This window comes from Lactuca saligna, chromosome 5 (assembly GCF_052625555.1).
Source record: "Lactuca saligna cultivar CGN05327 chromosome 5, ASM5262555v1, whole genome shotgun sequence".
NCBI classification, from domain to species: Eukaryota; Viridiplantae; Streptophyta; class Magnoliopsida; order Asterales; family Asteraceae; genus Lactuca; species Lactuca saligna.
This window is the reverse complement of record NC_136421.1, coordinates 71235494-71257997: the sequence shown is the minus strand read 5'-3', so window position 1 is coordinate 71257997 and position 22504 is coordinate 71235494. Positions and strand designations below refer to the sequence as shown.

The window sequence follows — 22504 nt, the reverse complement described above, 5'->3', positions numbered from 1 at the left end:
TGATAACGATGATGAGTTGTTGATTCACATACAAAAGCTACAAGTCGAAACACTTTGTCAGATTTATTATTACTAATAAATCAAATATGCCTCAAAAAGACGTGTAACTAGAAGACATTAATATTCGGTATAAATAATAAACACATGCATTCCGCCATGTTTAAACAGCCTTAAAAAAATAAAAAAGACAACTAGCAAATAGTTTTTTTTTTTTTTTAACAATATCTTGTAATTATCTATGGATAATAAATTATTCATCAAGTTCGGTATGCTCAATGATATGCCGAGTGACGCAAACAATAACTCTAATATGCTTTTGGCCCTCAAAATATTTCCAAAAACAATGAAACATGTTACAAAAATTATGGTTTAATAGAACTAGAAATTTAGTATGTTAAGTGTTTGATATAAATCTTATAAATATTGATGATTTTTGTCATTTATGGTTTTTATAATTTGTCCAAAATGATTTATTCTATGTTTTACAATTTTACAATTAATTAACAGCAAAATCAAATTATATTACGTAAAAAAAAAAAGTCATTTCACTCGTGAAATTCACACAAAGTCACAAACCAGAGACTGAGTCAACAACTTTTGGGTCCAAAGTTATTTAGTGGAATTTTATCGCCCGATTTGGAGCCTTTCGGCGTCGTCGCCGACGTTGATGCTTCGCCGTCGCCGGAGACAACCCTCGGAGACCTAATGGAGAATGCTCGAGTCAAAAAAGATGGTGCCCTCGACAAAACCCACCGTTCTGACCTCACCACCACCCGGTCTAAACTCTCCAGCCGTCTGTAAGATTTTCTCCGGCCGCTACCTACTCCGGCCGTCCTGAACCCTTTCTTTTCACTCCCTTCTCCGGTCATCCTCACAGTGCTTCCCATCCGGTTTAGCAGAGCTCGATTCACGACTTGCTTCCTCACGTCTTCCGGCAACCGCAACGTAAACCGGTCTAGATTCTCCCCCGGTTGAACCAGCGAGTGTCCGGTCGAATGAGATCTAAACTTGTCGAACAACCTCGGGAATATCTGTGGCCGGTTCTGTTTTCCACTTTGGTTCCGGTTCAGCGACTCAGTATGCGTCGCTGGCTCTTGTATGTTGACTACAGGATCTTCAGCAATGGAAATGGAAACGGAACCAGAACCAGAACCAGAAACGCCGTCATTTTCTTCCCCAGCTGCGGTGGTCCGGTGATGTTCATCGCCTGAAACAGCTAGCTCCACCTCTGCGGGAACGTTACCGGACTCGCCGGAATCAGGAACGAGATTCGCACGGCAGACAGGGCAAGTGACGTGATTCTCGAACCAAGCGTCAATACACTCGGGATGGAAAACATGATCGCACTTCGGAATCAACCGGAGAGTTTCTTCATCTTCGTATTCATTGAGACACACGGCGCACTCAAGTGCTCCCTTCCCAATCTTAAGCCCCTTCACGGAGGAGTAAACGAAGGTCGGAAACGTCTCGATCACCGTCGAATCGAGACCGCGTGACGCCACCGCAGCACGGCGTATGGAGACTCTACGGATAATACCACCTCCTTCGTTTGAGCGCCGCCGGATGTAAATCGAGAAACACCCCATTAAGAAGAGAGCTGCAACCAAGATTACGATTATGGTGATAATCGAAGGGTTGAAATCAGCATACGGCATCCCATCTGGGGGAGCTGAAGCTTGAGCTCCGACATAAGGTACGAATTGCAGCACAAAGAGTAACAGAAATGGCGGAATCAGTAAATCGCTATAGCAGCTACTCTTGTTTTGGTCGGAACCCATGTTAATTTTTGGTAACTTTGTAAAGATTGGAGATAAAATTAGGGTTCTTGATGGATATGGGACACAAGGTCATAAGGACAGTGGTTTAGTTTGACTTTCACAAATTGGGATTTATATAGGGTCGAATTTGGGTTAACCCAATCAGGGGGGCTTCAATAATGGGGTCTTACATGGATGGCTCGCCAAAGATTGGCTGCTTTTTGATCAATAATTTACATATTTTTTTATCTTTCCTTAAAATCTAGTCGTTTATTCCCATTTCCCACGGAATTTGATGATACTTTTGGTAATAATTAAAGACCTTCTCGAAGGAGTTATAATTTTTGTATGATACTAGGAGGTATATGAAGTTGGAAATATAACTTGCTTCGACAAATGAAGACAATTTAACCGAATTAAGATGAAACAAAGTCAAAGGTGAACGAATGATATGCCATGAAAGCTAACATAAGAGGAACCAAAACAAAGCCAAACAAAAGAGCTGGATTTGCATTTTCGGGTGTTACTTTCCTAATATGCTAACCGTTTATACCTTCGCCAATTCATAGTTATTTTTTCAAATAGTATTTATTTTTTCCTTAAAAATTGAGTAAAAAATAAAGTAAATCGTTTTTTATTTTCAATCTTATTTTAGTTTTTACTCCACTTTTTATTCTAAAAATATATTCATTCTTCCGATTTACATAAATTATCAAATACACTCTTCTATTAATTTTGTTTTAGCAATATATATATATATATATATATATATATATATATATATATATATATATATATATATACTAGTTTATAATCCGTGGAAACCACGGTTATAAAATTAATCAAACTTTTATAGTAAATTCAAAATTATTAATAATTTATTTTAAATAAATTATTAATTTAAGAGATATTGTTATTAGTTATGTGAAATTATAATCATTGATTCAAATAAATATATAAAATTAATTTTTAATATACATTTTTATTTGTGAATTAATGAAAACAATAATTTAAAATGGAATCACATTAATAAGAAGGTCTAATAAATTTAAAATGGAAAACTAATAGATTGACAAGTGGCAACACATTAATTAAAATGTCTAATATGATGACACATGACAAAAAAGCTACTATTTTATTAGTATAGGGATTTTATTTGTGAATTAATGAAAACAATAATTTAAAATTTAAAATTTAAAATGGAATCACATTAATGAGGAGATCTAATAAACTTAAAATGAAAAACTAATAGATTGACAAGTGGCAGCACATTAATTAAAATGTCTAATATGATGACACATGATAAAAGAGCTACTCTTTTATATATATATATATATATATATATATATATATATATATATATATATATATATATATATATATATATATATATATATATATAACTGCAAATCTAACCTACTTCAAAACTAAACTTTAAATCCATCTGTTAGGGTCAGGATCCTTACTATATCTAGGATCCTCAAATATTCAGGATCCTCAGCAACATCAGGGTCCTGGCTAATTACCGTTATTATTTTTATTATTGATAATACTTATAACAATCATATTTATTTATAACTAACACGTGTGCAGAAGTAGTCAAGGGAAGACCAATTCTTAACGAAGAATTACCTCAACAATGCTAAAGACTCAGAATAATTGGTCAAATAACGTTCACAAAGTTTGTCATAGAGGCTTCCGGAAATATCGGACATCTCGTTAGCTAGATTAGACTATATATTGACACTTGTAATCTGCACACAACATATGAATTCTTAGTCTAGGCTTACTCTACTAATTTCTACATTTATTCTTACTGAAAAATCACTATAATCTTTACATTATATCAATGAAATCATCAAGGCAGGTGATTATTATCACCCCCCAAGGTTGTATGTCGGAGATCCTAATATGGATCAAGGGCTTTCCTTGTAAACCATTGTGTCACTTTCTTTTACCACTTGCTTTTACACAATCTGAACATCACAGTCTCTCATTCAATTTGGTTGATTAGTATTTGTGTAATTTTTTACCAAAACAATTTGGCACCCACCGTAGGGTCGTGGTGTTCAAATTCCTCAAAAAAAATCATGTCTACATAACCGATCCTCTCCTCGTCCTCTGCTCCTTTTATCCTAACCAAAAACCTACCACCTCCTCCGAGTGGACACCCCACTCAGAGGAAAACGTCCGACATTTCCACAAAAAGCACCCCCACAATCGCTAATCTTGGAAATTTAGGATCCTCAAGGCTCCAGGATCTGACTGCCTCAGTAATGCGGGATCCTCAGAAAATTGCCAGAAGAACACAATTCCTGCCACTGTGGCATCACCTTGGAGGGAAACAATGGACAACCGAGCGTCCATGATTAATGATCTCAATGAGCCTTTCAACACTCCGAGAAACATTGACTCTAATAACTGCTTAAACAGCAATACTATTAATACTAACTACACTAATGTTGATGCATGAATAAACCCGAACATGGATAGGGAACTTCAACAGCTAAGACAAATGATCTCTAATATACTTGGAGTGGTCCAACCAATACTAGAAGCATCCCCTATAAGCCACAGGATCTCGAAATTTGCTCCTATGATAGTCGATATCGAAGTTCCTAAATACTTCCAAACTCCCAGCATGAAGTTATTGTTGGGTTATGAGCATTCTAACACTCCTAAGTGTACATGCAACCCTAAATACCTTGGATCTATGTTTTCTCTATTATACATGCAAATATGAACATCCAAGGTATTATCCTAATCTAGCATACAAAACTATCAATATAACAAGATAGAATACATACCCCTTTGATGTAGAATGTCTTCATGAAGCATGAGTGCCTAGTGCCCCAAGTGTGACACCTCAAATGGTTCACACAACACCAAATACACTTGGAATAGCTTGAGAAAACTCTACACTTCATGAAAATCGGCTAGCCCTCTCTAGAATAATACTAGTGTCGATTTTGTCAAGAATAAGATCTTTATATAGTGTTACAATTAGGGTAAACCCTAACTGTCATGACTTTCCATTTCCTTGGATCCATGGGTTCAAATACACCATGGAGCATCCATGGACCATCCTATGGGTTTTAGCCCAACTTGATTATCCATGGAGCATTAGCCCACTATACAAGTATGGATGATTTACACAATCAACCCATATATTTAATTAGTCTTCTTTTGATCACTTAATTAATACTAGATTAATTCTTGATCAATACTAATTAAATAATCTCATTATTCTTATTATTAATATACTAGAACTTATAATATATTAATAACCATAAGTGTCTTATTTCTCTCATTATAGTCTATCCAAGTGCATGATGCCATGCAACCCAAATGGACCATGTCGGGTCGAGTCAAGTCTTACCAATTATAGTTATGGACTTAGACATTAATCCAACAATCTCCCACTTGGATAAGTCTAAAACTATTATTGCGTATGACTTCAGGAACCAACTGGCAATCGTAGCTCTCAATAGCTTCTGTCAAACTCTAACCTTGCCGATAAACTTTGACCTTTGTCAATGACTTGTCCATTAGATAAGGGATCATATATTCCTCCATTCTAGATATCATATGGACTGAGACATGGATTATAATCATTCTCTCTGTCCATTTGTTGTTTCCCGATTTCTGATTTATGACGACTGACTAATTGAACAAATCAAATCAGTCCTGGCCCGGCCGAGCACTTCCATTTGTCATCATCAAATCATCGAGGGGACCACAGATATCGCTTTTATCCCGAAGGTAAAAGGAATGGATAAACATCAACTCATATATCTTGTTCTACTACTTGTTGAATCATACACAAAGACACGTTTTATAGCACCGAGTTACCAAATGCGGTTTCGTGCAATCAATGTACTATCAACTCATAGTAACAACTCATATCTCTAGGTTTGAAGAATATAAGATATTATCATCTCATGATCACTCGTGATAAAATCCATGAAGTGATTCCAATGAGCGCGGGTTGAATCCAATACTTAGAACTTATGAGCACTCATGAGTGTTGTAGCCCTTTATCCAACACCTTAGACCTCTACAAGCCAACCCATGACAGTCTTAATTCATATCTACTTCCAACATTCCGACTGTGGATGGTTTGAATAACTTAGTCATTCCGGCAGTTGAACCTAGTTTATTCGGGAAGTCAAAACATGCAAAGTGAAACACAATAATAATTGAATCCAATATGGTATCAAAACCTATGAACATAAATAAAACACCTTTTATTTATCACCATATGTTTACACATTCTTCATTGTATACTGTTTCAGCTATCAACTTTATTCTTGAATTTAAAACAATAGTTGTCCCATGCTCCAAGCATATACACTATGTTTTCTAAACACTAGTCATGCCATACACCAAGTATGCATACTATGTTTGTCTATGATCTTTACTTTGTGAACTAGATCAATTGAACATAACTTCAATGATCCTCTTTTCACACTCCCAAATCCCTCCTGCAAATGCAAGAATTCCAAATTCATGCCATTTACTGAAATCTGTTAGATTCTAAACTTAAATGCATTGGTCCTCTTGTAATGATTATGCACAAAGTCATAAATACTTGACAACAAACATTACAGAGCATTCCAAAGGAGATCAACTCCTTGGAAACATCCTTCTTGCATTAAGTTTCCTTAATCTTACACAGATTGAAATTTCTGACTTTGAAACATTTCCAGATTCAATTTGACTATCACTTCTGAACAAGAGTTGCCTCCTTACAGATTATGTCAATATGGTCCTTCCAGAATTATCACTATACTTCCAACATCCTTGAGCAACCAATCTTTGGTAAACCTTAGATTGTCCTCGACAATTGTTTAATCCTTTTAGTCATATTCAGTTCTAAACCTTTTCCCTTCTTAATGCCCCAGGCATTTGGAAACTTTTAGAACGGATAACTATAGTACATGTAATCGATCCTATATCCGAAGCATATGGGACACGATTCATGATGTCTCACATAAAGACTAAACCAGTCTTTTTCTATAACATTTCCATTTCTATTTGCCAAGTTCTCATAATTCAGATTACGAAAAGGGATGCCGTAATCATAATCGAATTTTAGAACGCAAATAATGGACCCATATACAGAATTTCCTTATGTTGAGCCATTCCAACATGAAATTCATATATATATATATATATATATATATATCCTTGACTAAATGATTAAAACCTCACGATCTAAGCTTATAGATTTGAGATGAAGTATAATTTACTCTCCCTTAATTATAGCAAAACAACTTTTTTCCCAATTGAAACCTTTTGTTTTCTATAATTAATATTGCTAATCTTGCAATCTTTATCATAATTATCATGCTCCCACTAGCATGATGATTATTAGCATAAAACTTATGCTCCCACTAGCTTTGACATGTACTCAGAAAGCTCGACTTCTAGAAATCAATACTTTATTGACTTTTTTACCAAAGTTCAGATTTCTGATACTAGATTGTTTTGATAAGACTTTATCAAAAACATACACCTTCCCTTAGATAGCACACTTGTGTGTCTAAACAATTATGAAGAGGGATGTCGTAATCATAATGCTTAGACCTTTTTGCCACTTCTCACAAGTCCAGGTTAGTGTGCCGGTAAACCACACACGCTTCACTAACGACTTTGAGAATGCAAATATCACAATTGCTATCTAGCTAAAATCTACTTAGTGAAAGTGTTTCCTCACCATCATTTTCATGAATCAGAGAGAAACCGTATGACACTTAGATTTAATGGTGTATGTGTTCTTATCCATATGAATTTGTCAAAACCATAGTCACAAGACAAGGATAATGACAAATCCGAACTCATATGAACTGAACTCAATCTTAACTTCTTGTTACCTGGCAGCTCAAGGGCCTGCCATTGCTTCCAAGTTGTTGTGCAACACATTGAGAACTCTAAGAACTCATATGCAAAGCCAACTTCAACTGGAATGGGCACAGAATATGTCAACACGATAGGTTATAAACCTCAAGTTGTGTGCTAGTGAGGAACTTCTGGTTTCATTCTTGATTAGTTCTTGAGACTTTCAAGACCTTTAAGACTCCCACTGTCCTCTTGACCTATAAGACTCCCTTGTCAAACATCCAAGAGATAGTGCGGATTCTAATCAAGACAAACACTTCACACAATTGGCCTTAGTTGGTCTTTGTTTTATCCAAAACATCACAACTTACCAATTTCAAATGTACAAGAGTAGAAAACTTTTACTCTTACATTTGATAAGTGTTTTTAAACCTTCTTAAAGACATGTCACTCAAATTATAATCTTGGAGTATGACTCTAAGACTTGTATTGGAACGAAGTATGACTCATCTTCTTGATTTAACCATTTCAACAATTCAAGATCCCTTCTTCTTAGTCATAAGAATGCACTAAGACTTCCTTAGAGAACTAATTTTGATATGGTTTCTTAATCATTAAGATGATTACAAAACTGATACTAAAGTACTCTCCCATCTTTTCAGATTTGAGGAACTTCTATCCTTCTGCCTAATTTGATTCTTCTTATTCGCTCTGCCATGCATTGGAACCTTTTCTAATGTCTCAGAGTTACACTTAAGCTTGTAAGTATAATCATATTTACTGAGCTTTAGTAAACTATGACGAATAGCCTTATATCTTTTGTGGTGGACTTAATCAGTGCACATAACTATGTACTCGATCCCTTAGTCCATTACTTGACTCACACATCCATGTGAACAAGTAATTAGTCTTAATTTTTCCAATACTTGAAAGTTCTCATTCATCATGCTATAGAACTTGCATGATTCCAAGTCCCGGTCCAATTGAGACTTTGGATGATGAGAATCTTTCCTTATTTGGTAAATTTAGACATTACCACAAATGAAGGAATCAATTTCATATTTCCACTCTTGCTATTAATGGAATCATATAAGCAACAATTTTTCCTCAAATGCCATTGTAAGGATATTTTAAAATAAATAAAATCAAAAAATTTTCTTTTATTTTAAAACTATGCGGAAAAACTTATCCTTACAATCCATATGAAAACTTGTTGTTATCTATTCCTAAGCAATATCTCATAACTCCTAAGAAGTAGCTCAAGAATCCGATCTTCAAACTACGCGATAGAAATCCATCTACGCGATCAGATTCAGCATATTCTTTCTTTAAGTTCCTTTACCTTTCTTTGATTCTTAACACATTACCATGTGACCCAGTCACATCATGTATCAGGAATCTCAGAATAGAAACTTAACAGAGTTAGATTAGTGGACTTTACCTGAAGTAGAGTCAACCTTATTGACTTTAACATCCTTAGGTAAATTTGGCAGCTTCGCAACTAATGACCCTTCCTTTGGCAATATAAACATATGGACCCTTTGATAATGGTACACGGGACTATTACAGACTTAGCCTTTTCTCTTTACCATTTGGTCAACCTAGTTGACTATGGTCAATCCCTTTCCTTGGGAAGAGAATGCTTTTTTCTGTATTTCCAGTGTCACCATTGTCAATGTCCATAAAGTTTCAGGAAGTTGATCTTAACAAATAGATAAGATCATTAAGGGTCTTGTCATAGTCTGTTTCATAGGTGTCCCAAAGGAACTCACTATGTGACTTAGAAAGTGATTGAACCACCAACTTTCTCAAGACTTTGACACCCAACTCTCCCGGCTTGTCAATATGTGACTACATCTCCAAGATGTGATCACACCTAAACCTTGCCTTGCCAATAGGGCTTGAGTGACCTTAAACTATTCAAGAACTTGTGGGTTAGGGAGAATAATTGGAGGAGGTGAAAGAAGTATGATTTCCATGGGACATCATCTTCATTTAGGAAAGCTTGTTTCAAGAGATTTGGGAAGATCATAAATGTCTAAACCAGACATCTTTTGGGAGATATTCAAGATAGTTGATCTTAAAGTCCTTAATATGACACCCAATATGAAATATTAAGGCTAGGACCCAACAAACTATTTTATAACTTAGAAGAGGTATGCCGTAATCCAAGCTATAAAACAATTTGAAGGTTGGTGAATGACGATTCACCAATTTCCACCAAGATAAACGAAATGTATTATTAGGTTTTAATTGGTTTTTGAAACTCCTAGATCTTTTGAGATTCATTGAACTGTTCAATGGCATGTTTCAATCTCGAGTGTGCCCTTCAGGTTTTGTGACTGGGATGCCGAAGATCACAAAACAAGGTGTGAAGTAACCATGCAAATTACTTGGTACCCTTAAGTGTTTACCCCTTAATCGATGTGCCGGTTAACCACACACGCTCCATCGATACTATGATAAATGTTAAGTCACCCTTTACCTACCTTGTTAAGTCCAAGTTAGTGTGCCGGTTAACCACACACGCTCCACTAACGACTTAGACAAAGTGTAAAGTGTAATTTCATGGATTAGCACCTTATTCACATTTTTCCTAAGTAACTAAGATTGCGAATTATTAAGAGTTTAGTTACTTAGTATTTATCATTAATACTTTTAATGAAGGGAGAATTATAGTCCTGTCAAACCCGTTCGGCTAACGACCCTCCACCGGTCAAGCAAGCGGTGGGCGAGAGTGGACACCCATTAAGTTGCCATTTTATAGGCAACAACCTTATACCCACCTTATAGACCGGCTTCGTGAATGAGGCGTACTAGCGGTAAGACCGAATTTACTCTTATACATGTATATATTATTAACTTATAATATTATAAAGTATAAGGGTTGAATTTTAACTTTTAAAATTCTAAGGGCTAACTTGGAATTAAAGTATTCATAAGAGAAAACTTTACAAATTCCAAAACTTGAGGGCAAGTTTTGAAACTATTCAAAACTAATTAATTCCATAACTTATGTGTTTAAAGTAGTTTTAATCCAAATAACTCTTCAAGTTCCATAACTTATGGAAGACTTTAAACTAATAAAAGAATTAACTTTTCTTTATTTTTATAACTTATGGAATTAATTAAGGTTACACTTTTACTCTTTAATGAAGTGACTCTTGAACTTCCATAACTTGAGGACAAGTTATGGAGTCATAAAAAAAATATTCAATGACATAAAGACTCTTCATTTTGTAACCATTACCAACTTTTATGAGTTTTATGAGTCTTTAATGTGACTCTTCATGTAACTTGAGGACAAGTTACACAAACACATTTTATACTCAACTCTTAGATTAAAATGGATTGAAAACAACTTTTTCACTCAACTTTTCTATTAATCTAAGCAACTCATAAGAACAAGATAATTCAAATCAAACTTTTACATGTAATTAGTCTAACCTTTAAACTAATACAAAACATGAATCTATTGACAATTATCTTTGAAATTGGATTAGCATGAACATTACCACATCAAAAACAAGTTTATAAGTTCAAAAACCTCTTAGGGTAATGTTCCTAGTCCAATTCCAGCCAAAAGGATCGAATTTATGCTGTCTGGGGGTCCAACTCGTCGAGTGCACTAACCAACTCGGCGAGTTGGATGCTTTTTGCCTTGGACTCGTCGAGTCCCATATGGACTCGGCGAGTCTGCTGGGTAGACAGCAACAAAACTCGATTTTTCAGCTTCTATTGCAAGTATAACAAGAAAACAAGCCTAGGCTCTGATACCACTGTTGGGTTATGAGCATTCTAACACTCCTAAGTGTACATGCAACCCTAAATACCTTGGATCTATGTTTTCTCTATTATACATGCAAATATGAACATCCAAGGTATTATCCCAATCTAGCATACAAAACTATCAATATAACAAGATAGAATACATACCCCTTTGATGTAGAATGTCTTCATGAAGCATGAGTGCCTAGTGCCCCAAGTGTGACACCTCAAATGGTTCACACAACACCAAATACACTTGGAATAACTTGAGAGAACTCTACACTTCATGAAAATCGGCTAGCCCTCTCTAGAATAATACTAGTGTCGATTTTGTCAAGAATAAGATCTTTATATAGTGTTACAATTAGGGTAAACCCTAACTGTCATGACTTTCCATTTCCTTGGATCCATGGGTTCAAATACACCATGGAGCATCCATGGACCATCCTATGGGTTTTAGCCCAACTTGATTATCCATGGAGCATTAGCCCACTATACAAGTATGGATGATTTACACAATCAACCCATATATTTAATTAGTCTTCTTTTGATCACTTAATTAATCCTAGATTAATTCTTGATCAATACTAATTAAATAATCTCATTATTCTTATTATTAATATACTAGAACTTATAATATATTAATAACCATAAGTGTCTTATTTCTCTCATTATAGTCTATCCAAGTGCATGATGCCATGCAACCCAAATGGACCATGCCGGGTCGGGTCAAGTCTTACCAATTATAGTTATGGACTTAGACATTAATCCAACAGTTATATGATAGGACTATAGAACTGAAGAGCATATAGCCCAATACAGAGAAAGGATGGAGATCATTCTTATCCCATGGAACTTGAAGGAACTTGCCTATGCAAAGGCTTTGATTCAACTCTTATAGGATCAGCCCTCAAATGGCTACTAAACGTTCACCCATAGTCTATTACTTCATTTGCCCACTTATTCAATATCTTTAATAACCAATTTTCTTGCAGCAGAACCTTCGAGAAGATCACTAGTGATCTCTACCGGGTGGTTCAGGATCCTAAGGAAAAACTTATGGACTTTGTTAACAGGTTTGGCAGGGAAGCTCTGAGCATCCCCAACATCGACATGGTTACTGCTCTGGAAGCTTTTAAAATGGGATTAAGAAAGGATTCCCCTTCTACGAGGATCTTGTGATGACCCCATACAAAATATTGGATGAAGTCAGGTGTCGAGCATTGGAGTTCATAAGGCTCGAAGAGTATAGAGAAATCCAGAAGAGAGGCAACCCTTCGGATCACTATGAAAACCCCAATAGGAAGGTTGAATCCTCGACCCAAAGATCCTACTAATCAAAGCCCTATTCCAAACCAAATAATCATAGGGTTAATACCCTTGAAGATGGAGGAGAAGAATAAGAGTTGTCACACCCCTAAACCTGAACGGCGGAAACGTTCGGGGGTGGATGACTTCATGTATACTATCATAACAACAAGTATAATAGTGAAGAAAGCAAACACAACTATCATCAATATAATTGAAAGAGTTACATCATAGAGTAAGTTTACATGTTTCAAAATCAATTACATCATGGTGACAAAATAAGTTTTGAATTTAACGCCTTAGCGTCCCGTCCTCGAAAGCTGTTAATTACTTGTTTAGTGATTTCCTGAGAATACAAGTTGTTTGAAAAAGTTTAATTGAGAAATAAATTGTTTTCCTTGTAAAAGCGGTAAAGGGATTCCAGAAAATCCAATATTTTCCTTGATAAGTGTATTGTAAGTTTCCGTGATATGAAATTGTGCATCCTAGAATTCCCAATAATTTCCTTCCATAATCTCCAAGTGTATATAAGTTATATAAAATTATGGTTAAATAAACCGTCGAATGTAATGGGTTTAATGTTAAACGTATTTTGATTTACAAACACCTGATTGTAACAGCCCGAAATCCAGGTACCCTTTTATTTAGCCATTCATATTTAAATTGTGTCATTTTAGGGTTTTGCATGTTGGGCATGTACGCTGGGCATACAAGGAGTATGCTGTGCGTACTCACGCGCTTCATTTTAACGCGTTCTCCTTTGGGTATGCTGGGCGTACCAGGGTTACGCTGGGCGTAATCGGTCCAGAATCAAAAACCATAATTGTTGGGTTGGCTATAAAAGGAATGTGTTGGCTCAACTCCTCAGCCACCATCCCTCAGAAAGAAACCCTAAGATAGTGTTTATTCGTTCCTAGCCCATTTGTGAGTGTTCTAAGCTTGGTGGTGTCATTTCAAGGTAGCAAAGGAGAAGAAGAGTCCATTAGGAAGGCTAGAAGTTGGTGTTCAAGTGTAGATCCGGGCTTTGCAAAGGTTGGAGATTCATTCTAAGGTAAAAAGTTCGGATCTTGACTTGTAGTTCTTGTGGTATTCTTTATGGACCATTTTCTAGGGTTTTGGTCCCAAAGGTGGAGACTTTATGAGCAAATGGTCTCCATTAGCTTAGATCCATCATATTTCTGGTCCATTTGAGTTGTAGATTCATAAAAATGTAATCTTGGACGTGAATGTTTGGCCATGCATGAGATCTATATCCTTGAGTTGAAATGGAAAGGAGTTAAGGAGTGTAAGAGCCTTTACAGCCATGCCAAGGCTTAAAGGTTTCGACTTTATGAGTAAGGATGCTTAAATAAAGTCGGGTCTAGAAGTTGAAGTTATGGCTTAATCGATTAAGACCAGAAATAAGGAATGTTTAGTTCTGATGGTTACGTTGGGCGTAACTCCCAGTACGCGCAGCGTATTGGATGGAGACCCTGATTCTTGGGTTGGCAATGTACGCCCCGCGTACTGCAAGGTTGACTTTTGTTGACTTTTAGGGTTTTGGTCAACATGTGGACTTTGAGTCAAGGAAGGGTAAAATGGTCTTTTACCCTCTGAGGAATGATGATAAGGGGTAAAGTCTAGTTGTGGAAGTATATATTAATTAAAATAATATTCGTTATGATTAGGCGAGGTTGAGTCTTCGTTGGGATTTGGAGATAGCGAGTACCCGAGATTCTAGACTTTCCACGAGGTGAGTTTTCTCACAATACTGTACCCGGAAGGGTTTTATTGTGTGACCGGAAGGTCAGATATGTTATGAGTTATATGCATTGTATATGATAAGTTAATTGTTTATATGTGCTATGTATGATATGCTTGATATGGGCCAGAAGGCATTATGTTATGGGTCGGAAGGCGTATATGTTATGGGCCGGAAGGCGTTGTGATGTGGACCGTAAGGTTGACGCAAGTAGGACCGGAAGGTTTACCGAGTCGGGACGGAAGTCCCCTGAGACACATGGACCGGAAGGTCAGGGCCTGGAAAGGCATATGTGCGTAAGTAGTATTTTGGGGAACTCACTAAGCATTTATGCTTACAGTTGTTGTGTTATGTGTTTCAGGTACTAGCGAGGACCGTGGGAAGGCGCAAGCGTGATCTGTACACACTGACGAAGGAACTGTTTTATGATCATGGGATGTATTTTGTTATAATGACATTGTTACACATGTGGTTTCAGAATATTAAATGATGGTTTTGATGTTTGCAAAAATGAAAATTTTGTTTTGAAAATTCACGTTGTTACAAGTTGGTATCAGAGCCTTGGTTTGAGGGATTCGGATGCACCTTCAGGCGTAACTGAACTCAAACCGTGGATTTGAGGAAAATTTTCAATTAATAAAAGCATAAAATTTTTATAAGAGATTTCGTAATAACCAAAGGAGAAGCAGTGTGTACGGTCAGCCAGCGCCCGAACGGTAAAATCCCCAAAATACCCTTAGAATATGTGTTATGAGATATGTTATGATATGATATGCATGCTAGTAGACTAGGTATTCATATTAGGACTAGAGTGACCTAATTTGTGATACCTTAGTCTAGGGGAACATGTTGCTATGAGATACTTTGAGAGCGAGTAGGTAGCCAGTATATAGCAAGAATAGAGTACTCATGATTCGGGGTCCAGGGAGGAGGATTTGGTGTGAATGCTGATGCGGTGTAGTCAGTAGTATTGGGCCGGTACTACTGAAGACACCGGGTCAGTAGGCAACCCAAGTAAGAATCCTTTGGGTATCGGAGACCGAGTAGGGTTGGGTTATCGAGTGCGATTATGCTCGATGGAGTCTTTGATATTTTTATGTTGTATTTCAGAGGCATTATGGTTGGGCCACGCCACAGACCTGGGACGAGCGGTGTGAGTGACGAGGAGCTTTGTTAGATGATTCATGAGGAGGTGGCTGCGGCAATCCGGGCCAAGATTCCGGAGATGTTTGGGTCTATCAAGACCACACAGATGGAGACTTTCGATGAGCGGTACGCCACAGTGATTGAGGCTGCAGCTGCTGCAGCTATCGCAGCTGTGGCTGCTGCCAAACCACAGGGGGTGACTCGTTGCTATCCCGGGAGTTCAGCAACACGAAGCCACCCGAGTTTGACGGGACGCAGGATTCGATCGCTACGATGAGATGGATTGCTGACCTTGAGGGATGCTTCTACACATGTTCATGTCCGGAGCATCTGAGGGTACGGTTCGCTTTGAACCAGCTCTGCCTGGGAGCAAAGGATTGGTGGAAGTTCGTGACGGAAAACTTCACTCTTGTGGAGATTTCAGCCGTGACTTGGGAGAGATTTACTTCTATGTTCAGAGACAAGTATGTTCCCCCGGTGGAGAGGGAACGGTTGGTTCAGGAGTTCTTGACCCTCAAGCAGGGTAATGATTCGGTTACTGTGATCACCTGGAAGTTTCATGAGAGGGCGATGTTGTAACGCCTGTGTTTTTGGGCTTGCCATTTTTAGAAATGTAATAGTCTAGGTTAACCTTTGTAACCCGTTTTGAAATAATAGAAGTGTATTATGTGAGTATTATGTGTTTAGTGCTTAATTGCTTAATTATGTGGTTAGATTAATTAACAATAAAAATAATCGTCAAAATTTAAGTGTATAATAAACTTGATATATTTAGATAATGTTGTAGTAGTTGAAACAAGGTTTCCGAAGATATAAAGAATGCCGAAATCCGAGTTATAACGAGGAAGTTATGACATGTCGAAGTTTCGCGACAAAACTGGCACCGCTGAATGACGTAAAAAGTGAAATTTACGTTAGAGCGATATTTAGCCTTAGTAATCTAAACGAGAATCGAAGATCTCGTTGTTAGTATCAAAGCGATAAAAAGTTAGGCGAGAACGGACGTCAAACGGAGAAGTTATGAATTTATAACGAAATTTTCTGTCCCGGCCTATTAAAAATAAATAATAAAAATAAATTCAAAATTAGCCGACAGAGTCTAAACGAAAGTTGTAGAGCGTAGTCTCACCTTCGCGTGGATATAAAGAACATCAAAAACGGAGTTCGTATGAAGAAGATATGAATTTTCGAAGTTTATTAAATAATTAATAATTAAATTTAATTATTACATTCGGTATTATCCGAAGGCGAGTCACCGGACTCATCCGAAGTACGCACCGCGTACTCGTGTACGCCCCGCGTACAGCGAAGGATGTCGACACTCGCACTCGAGGACTTCGTATGACGCATGCAGTGACGATTTCGGAGCAGTACGCCCCACGTACTGCGAGGCCTCAACCTCCTATAAATAGGATGCGAGGGGTCCGGGCTTATTTTCTCATTTCTCCTCCATTTCGTGCCGAAGCTCTACATTTTAACCCCCGAAGCCTCCTCGAAGCCCCGGTAATATTTCAGAGTCCCGAAGCAAGTCCCGAGATCCCGAAGATCCCGAGAACTGCGGTTTCCGAGCCGAAGCTCTGCCCGCGAGAAGTTCAATTTTTGTAGAGATCTTCTAGATCTGCTGAGAAATACTACTCCTACGAGCCATAGTGTTGTCCGATCATCTTCTGATCAAGTGAATGTATACTAACTTTCATAAACACGATAATAATACAAGTATGATTTGAGTGTATTAAGTATATTGTTGTTTATATGTGTCAATGTGTTGTTACTTTCTTCTAACGCATAATTATGAAGTATTTTATACGAAATACGTGTTATGTGTATATTTTGTTGTTATGTGTGTGAATGTATATTCACTTTCTTCTATCTTACAGATCTGATTATTTCTATATGAAATACGTGTTATGTGTGTGCCTCATCTGTTATATGGAAAATGTATTGATCGAGCATGCTATACAGGTTTTGAAACTATGTATAAAAATGTATGTTTTTTGATCTACTAATATGTTGGGTAGAACACGGGTAGATAGTTGGTGTGTAATAAACAGATGAGAGACCTCGATGTTGTTTTGATCCAGTCATCTAGCGGAATTTAGATGACGACCACGGACTTTTCTAGACAGTCCCGTGGAATGCTAGCAGGCTCATAAACTGTAGGTGTTAATGAACTTGGGTGTTCATTCGCTGTATTTCATCCCCCTCATGGTTGCCTTACTTGACTTATATTGCTGAGGAACCCCCAAAGCATGTGTTGTCACCCCGATGAAATATTCTTAGACTAGGTCCCTTGTGTTAGTTATTTTAGGGACATAAAGTGAGAATAACGGGAATGGGTAATTGGGTTATTGTTGGTTGATAATAATTAATTTGATTATTTATTGTGGGTTGAAAACCCTATATGCTCACCAGGCTCCCAAGCCTGACCCACTCAGTTTTATTTGTATTACAGGAAGTGGTGCAAGGGCGTAAGATGGATGAACCATCAAGTTGTTTTGTTTACAGTCTGTATATGTATATATTTGTTGAATGACTTGTAATGTTATCGTTTATGATTATTGGTCTGTATCGGAACATGACACCCCGAGTTTTGATTATATAATGAAAATACATTTCTTTTATGAAATGCTTTGGTAAACATTGTTTTATCATGTTTTGTTTTTGGGAACAAATTCCGCAACTCTTTCAAATCAAAAGGATTTACTCTGAAATTATTTTAAAAGCATAAATGAAAATCGGTCTTTTCTGGCCGAGATTTTGGAGATGTCACAGTTGGTATCAGAGCATTAGTTTAAGCGAACTAGGAATTTGTAGGATTTCTAGACTTAAAATTAGCATGCTAAGTGGAATTTTGAGATGTGTGTCTGTTATATTTTAGACACGAGCACTAGTTTATTTTAGGAAAGTTGCCTAAAATGCTTTATGTGCTAAATGTTATATGTTTCCATATATGATATTATTTGTGCGGATCTATGGTCTGTTGCCGACCAGATCTAGAAACTATATGTGTGTAGGATTCTAAGCGTATGTTTACGATATTAGAAATAGCATGTAAACGTTTCAGAATGATAAGGATGATTTGAATATCTATCGTGAATGAGGATCTAATTTCACCTTATTCGGTGTGTAGATAAAAAAATGGTGAGAACAAGAAGTGGAGTTGGAAATGCTGATGAAAACAGGAATCAACCACCAGTGATTAAGCAAAGACCTGTTGTAGCAGCAGCACCTGAGCCAATAACCATGGCTGGTGTGCAAATGATGATTCAAACAATGTTGGATCGTCAGATGGATGAAACTAGGCAGTTGCTTCAACAGAATCGTGAAGAACTGTCAATTCGTGTGGAAGAGCCCGAATTAAATGAAGGGCACTCGGAAGGTGGAAACTTCAGTGGATCAGTTGGTCAAGCCAACCCACCGATAGTTTGGCAAGATAACCATGATGGAAGGAATGATGGAATGGTATGCAAGTACAAGGACTTTCTAACTTGCAAACCATCGACCTTAAATGGAAAGGAGGACCCGATAGGAGTGATGGATTGGATCTCTGAAATGGAGTTAGCCCTCATGACTTGTGGCTGCAGAGGCAAGTTGCAGACTATCTATGCAGTACGTCAGTTCCGAGGTGGAGCCGTTCGTTGGTGGAACACTCTAGGGAAGACTTTAAGCCCAAATGAGCCACTGCAATTGACATGGGCAGAGTTCTCGGTGCAGTTCAAGCGCAAGTTCTGCTCGGCTCAAAACCTATTGGAACTAGAGAGGAGGCCGAGTCTCAGCGAGTGGATCGGCGATGGCTCAGTCTCAGCCGGCAGCCAAGCGGACCAAGTACGCCGATCCGAGGACGGGAGGTCAAAAGGGCCGCACTTGCGGAAATTGCGACAAGGGTCATGAGGGGGCATGTCGATCAGGTACTTGCTACAAGTGTGGCAAGGAGGGGCACATCGCTAGGGATTGCCCCAAGGGATTTATGTTTTGCTTTCATTGCAACCAGACCGGCCATCGAAAGGCCGAGTGTCCTCAGCTTCACCAGGGATCTGCGCCTACTGCTAAGGTTACCGAGACTCGGCCAGTGAAAGCTGAGGCTCCGAAGGCTCGTGGGAGAGCTTTTCAGTTGACTGCGGAGGAGGTCCGCGCGGTTCCTGATGTCGTGGCTGGTATGTATTCTTTCGTGTATTTACTTTTATGCTGAGATAGCAGGTGCACAATTAAGTACTACTTACAGACAATAAGTCTAAAAGATAGACTCGAAGGAATAAAGAAGTTATAATTATTACCTAGGATGAAGAGATGACGTATGGAGTCATTATACGAGCCCTGTTTCGTTGATGATTCCGGGACGTAATCATCCTAAGGGGGAGATAATTGTAACGCCCGCAGATCCGAGCTAGTCAATTTAGGGTCGAAAATGACTTTTCGACAAAAGATTATTTAGAATAAATAATCTTAACCAAATTTTAGAATATGTCACAAGGTTTCCGTACATATAAAGAACGCCGAAATCCGAGTTATAACGAAGAAGTTATGGCCCGTCGAAGTTTTACGGCAAAACCGGCACGGCACCGGGAAGCGTAAATAGTGAATTTACGATAGAGCGAGATTTATCCTTAGCAATCTAAACAAAAGTCGTAGAATATGTTAAACTAAGAGCGTCGATAAAAAGAACACCCAAATCTGACTTCGTATGAGGAAGTTATGATTTTTCTAAGATTCGGCTTAGCAGTGCACGACCCGAAACTCGAATTTTAGTTCGAGCGGTTTTTGGCTTACGTGACCTAAATGAGAGTTCAAGATCTCATTAATAGGAACTCAATGGTAAAAAGACAGACGAAAACGGAGTCGGTATGAAGGAGTTACGAATTCTTCGCGGTCATTTAACAGTCTAAACGCCTCGTACTGTTAAATTTAAGATCGGTCAAGAATTAGCCGACGGAGTCAAAATGAAAGTTGTAGATATTATTTTTACCTACGCGTGGATATAAAGAACGTCAAAAATGGAGGTCGTATGTGAAAGTTACGGATTTTAGAAGTCGGAAGTGTGCTGTGCGAAAATGGGTGATGTGACACAATCTTGGCCATTGCTTTCTCCCCAAGTCTTGCCACTAGATGGTGACATGTGGCACCAAGTTCAGCCATTTTCACCCTATAAATACCACCTCTCCCACCCTCATTTTCTTCACACCTTTCCCATTCTTTCTTCTCTTTACTCTCTCTCTCTCTAGAACCTCTCTCTAGCCCCGAAATCCCCCGAAAAGCCTAGGGAACCTCCCTAGCACGAGGCGGAAGCCCCAGAGTGCTCGACGGCTCCGAGAAGAAAAGATTTTCGGCTCGGAAACGCTGCTCCAAGCAAAGCCTGGTTTTCTATAAAACCCGCTGTAAGTGAGCTACGGCTACGCTATTTTTAATATAGTTTTTATTTAATTATATTAACGTTATTAAGAACATATAATAAATACTTGGGCTATTATTATGGGTTATATAAGTGTTTTTTTAACGCTTATATAATAGTAATAATAGCTAGACTATTAATTAGTCTCGGCGAATAATAGACTAAAATCTATTGGTGATAATACTAGGTTTCGTCGAAGGAAATTATTTTAAAGTAAACGAAGCGTTGTCCGAGTACCGAGTCACCACCTTCTCAGGTGAGTGCACGGTCCATTTCATCTTACACATAGATATGAAGTATTTATTATATAATTTACGTGTTGTGAGTGCATGGTCCCTTTCATCTTACACATAGATATGAAGTATTTATTATATAATTTACGTGTTGTGAGTGCATGGTCCCTTTCATCTTACACATAGATATGAAGTATTTATTATATAATTTACGTGTTGTTAGTGCATGGTCCCTTTCATCTTACACACAGATATGTAGTATTTTATTATAAATTACGTGTTATGTGTGCATATTGTCTGAATACTTGTTGTCTATGCTGATGAAAGATTTTTATACATGTTTTAAATAATGTAAACTGTATAAAGTATTTTATATCTACAAAATATGTTGGGTAAAACATGGGTAGATGAATAATGAGTGATAAAAGTTGATATAGAGGAACATTAGTAGCATGGACCTAGTGCCCTATAGGTATAGATTGGCAGCAGTGGACCTAGTACCCTATAGATGAGCACTGGCAGTTGCGCCACAAACCGTAGATGATTTAGATCTACGGTAAACATCCTAGCAGCTGCGCTCTAAGGATAGTATCGGCAGCTGCGCCTAATAGGGAGGCTTATGACCATGACAGTAGTGTTTAAAGGTCAATACCGGCAGAAGCGCCTCATAGAAAATGTCCTAATTATGGCAGCTGAGCCTAAGTGACAATATTAGCAGCTGCGCTTGACCAATGTGTCATTGGCAACAATGGACTTCATGTTGTTTCCTTAGGATGATCCTTAGGAATGAATGAATGAGAAATAGCTGATTCTTAGGGTAGATCCTTAAGAATAAAGAAGATAATGGGGATGGGTAATTGGGTTGATTGTTTGATTGTTTAAACATAATAATTATATTATTGTGGGTTGAAAACCCTATGTACTCACCAGGTTTCCCAACCTGACCCACTCAGTTTATTTATATCACAGGTGTTGATATGAAGTGACATTACACTGAGAGATTTAAAGAGATGTAGATCACTAGTGTAAATAATTGTAAGTTCTGTTTATGCTTATGTTTCTGTATTAACGATGACGTCCCAAACGTTTTAAAATGAAATAAATACGTTTCTTCGAAAATGTTTTAATAACGTATTTATCATGTTTTTCTGGGAACAAATTCCGCAACATTTTTATAAAATAAAGTACTCTGATTTTTATAAAGCATAAACAAAATCGGTCTTTTCTGGCCGTGTTTTTAGGGATGTCACAGTTGGTATCAGAGCATTAGTTTAAGCGAACTAGGAATATGGATTTATTTCTAGACTTAAACTTAGAATGCTAA

At 37.6% G+C, this 22504-nt stretch overlaps 1 protein-coding gene across 1 annotated transcript; it reads right to left on the bottom strand.

The window, feature by feature from the left end:
* Positions 1-500: 500 nt before the first annotated feature.
* LOC144997057 (E3 ubiquitin-protein ligase ATL6-like) lies at positions 501-1889 on the bottom strand. The gene has a single exon (XM_078956878.1). The coding sequence runs from the start codon at positions 1776-1778 to the stop codon at positions 588-590; it is 1191 nt and encodes a 396-aa protein (XP_078813004.1). The 5' UTR covers positions 1779-1889; the 3' UTR covers positions 501-587.
* Between the last annotated feature and the right edge of the window lie 20615 nt (positions 1890-22504).

Coding starts and splice junctions, on each gene's coding strand:
- LOC144997057 (XM_078956878.1), bottom strand. CDS start 1,778: ATGGGTTCCGACCAAAACAAGAGTAGCTGCTATAGCGATTTACTGATT.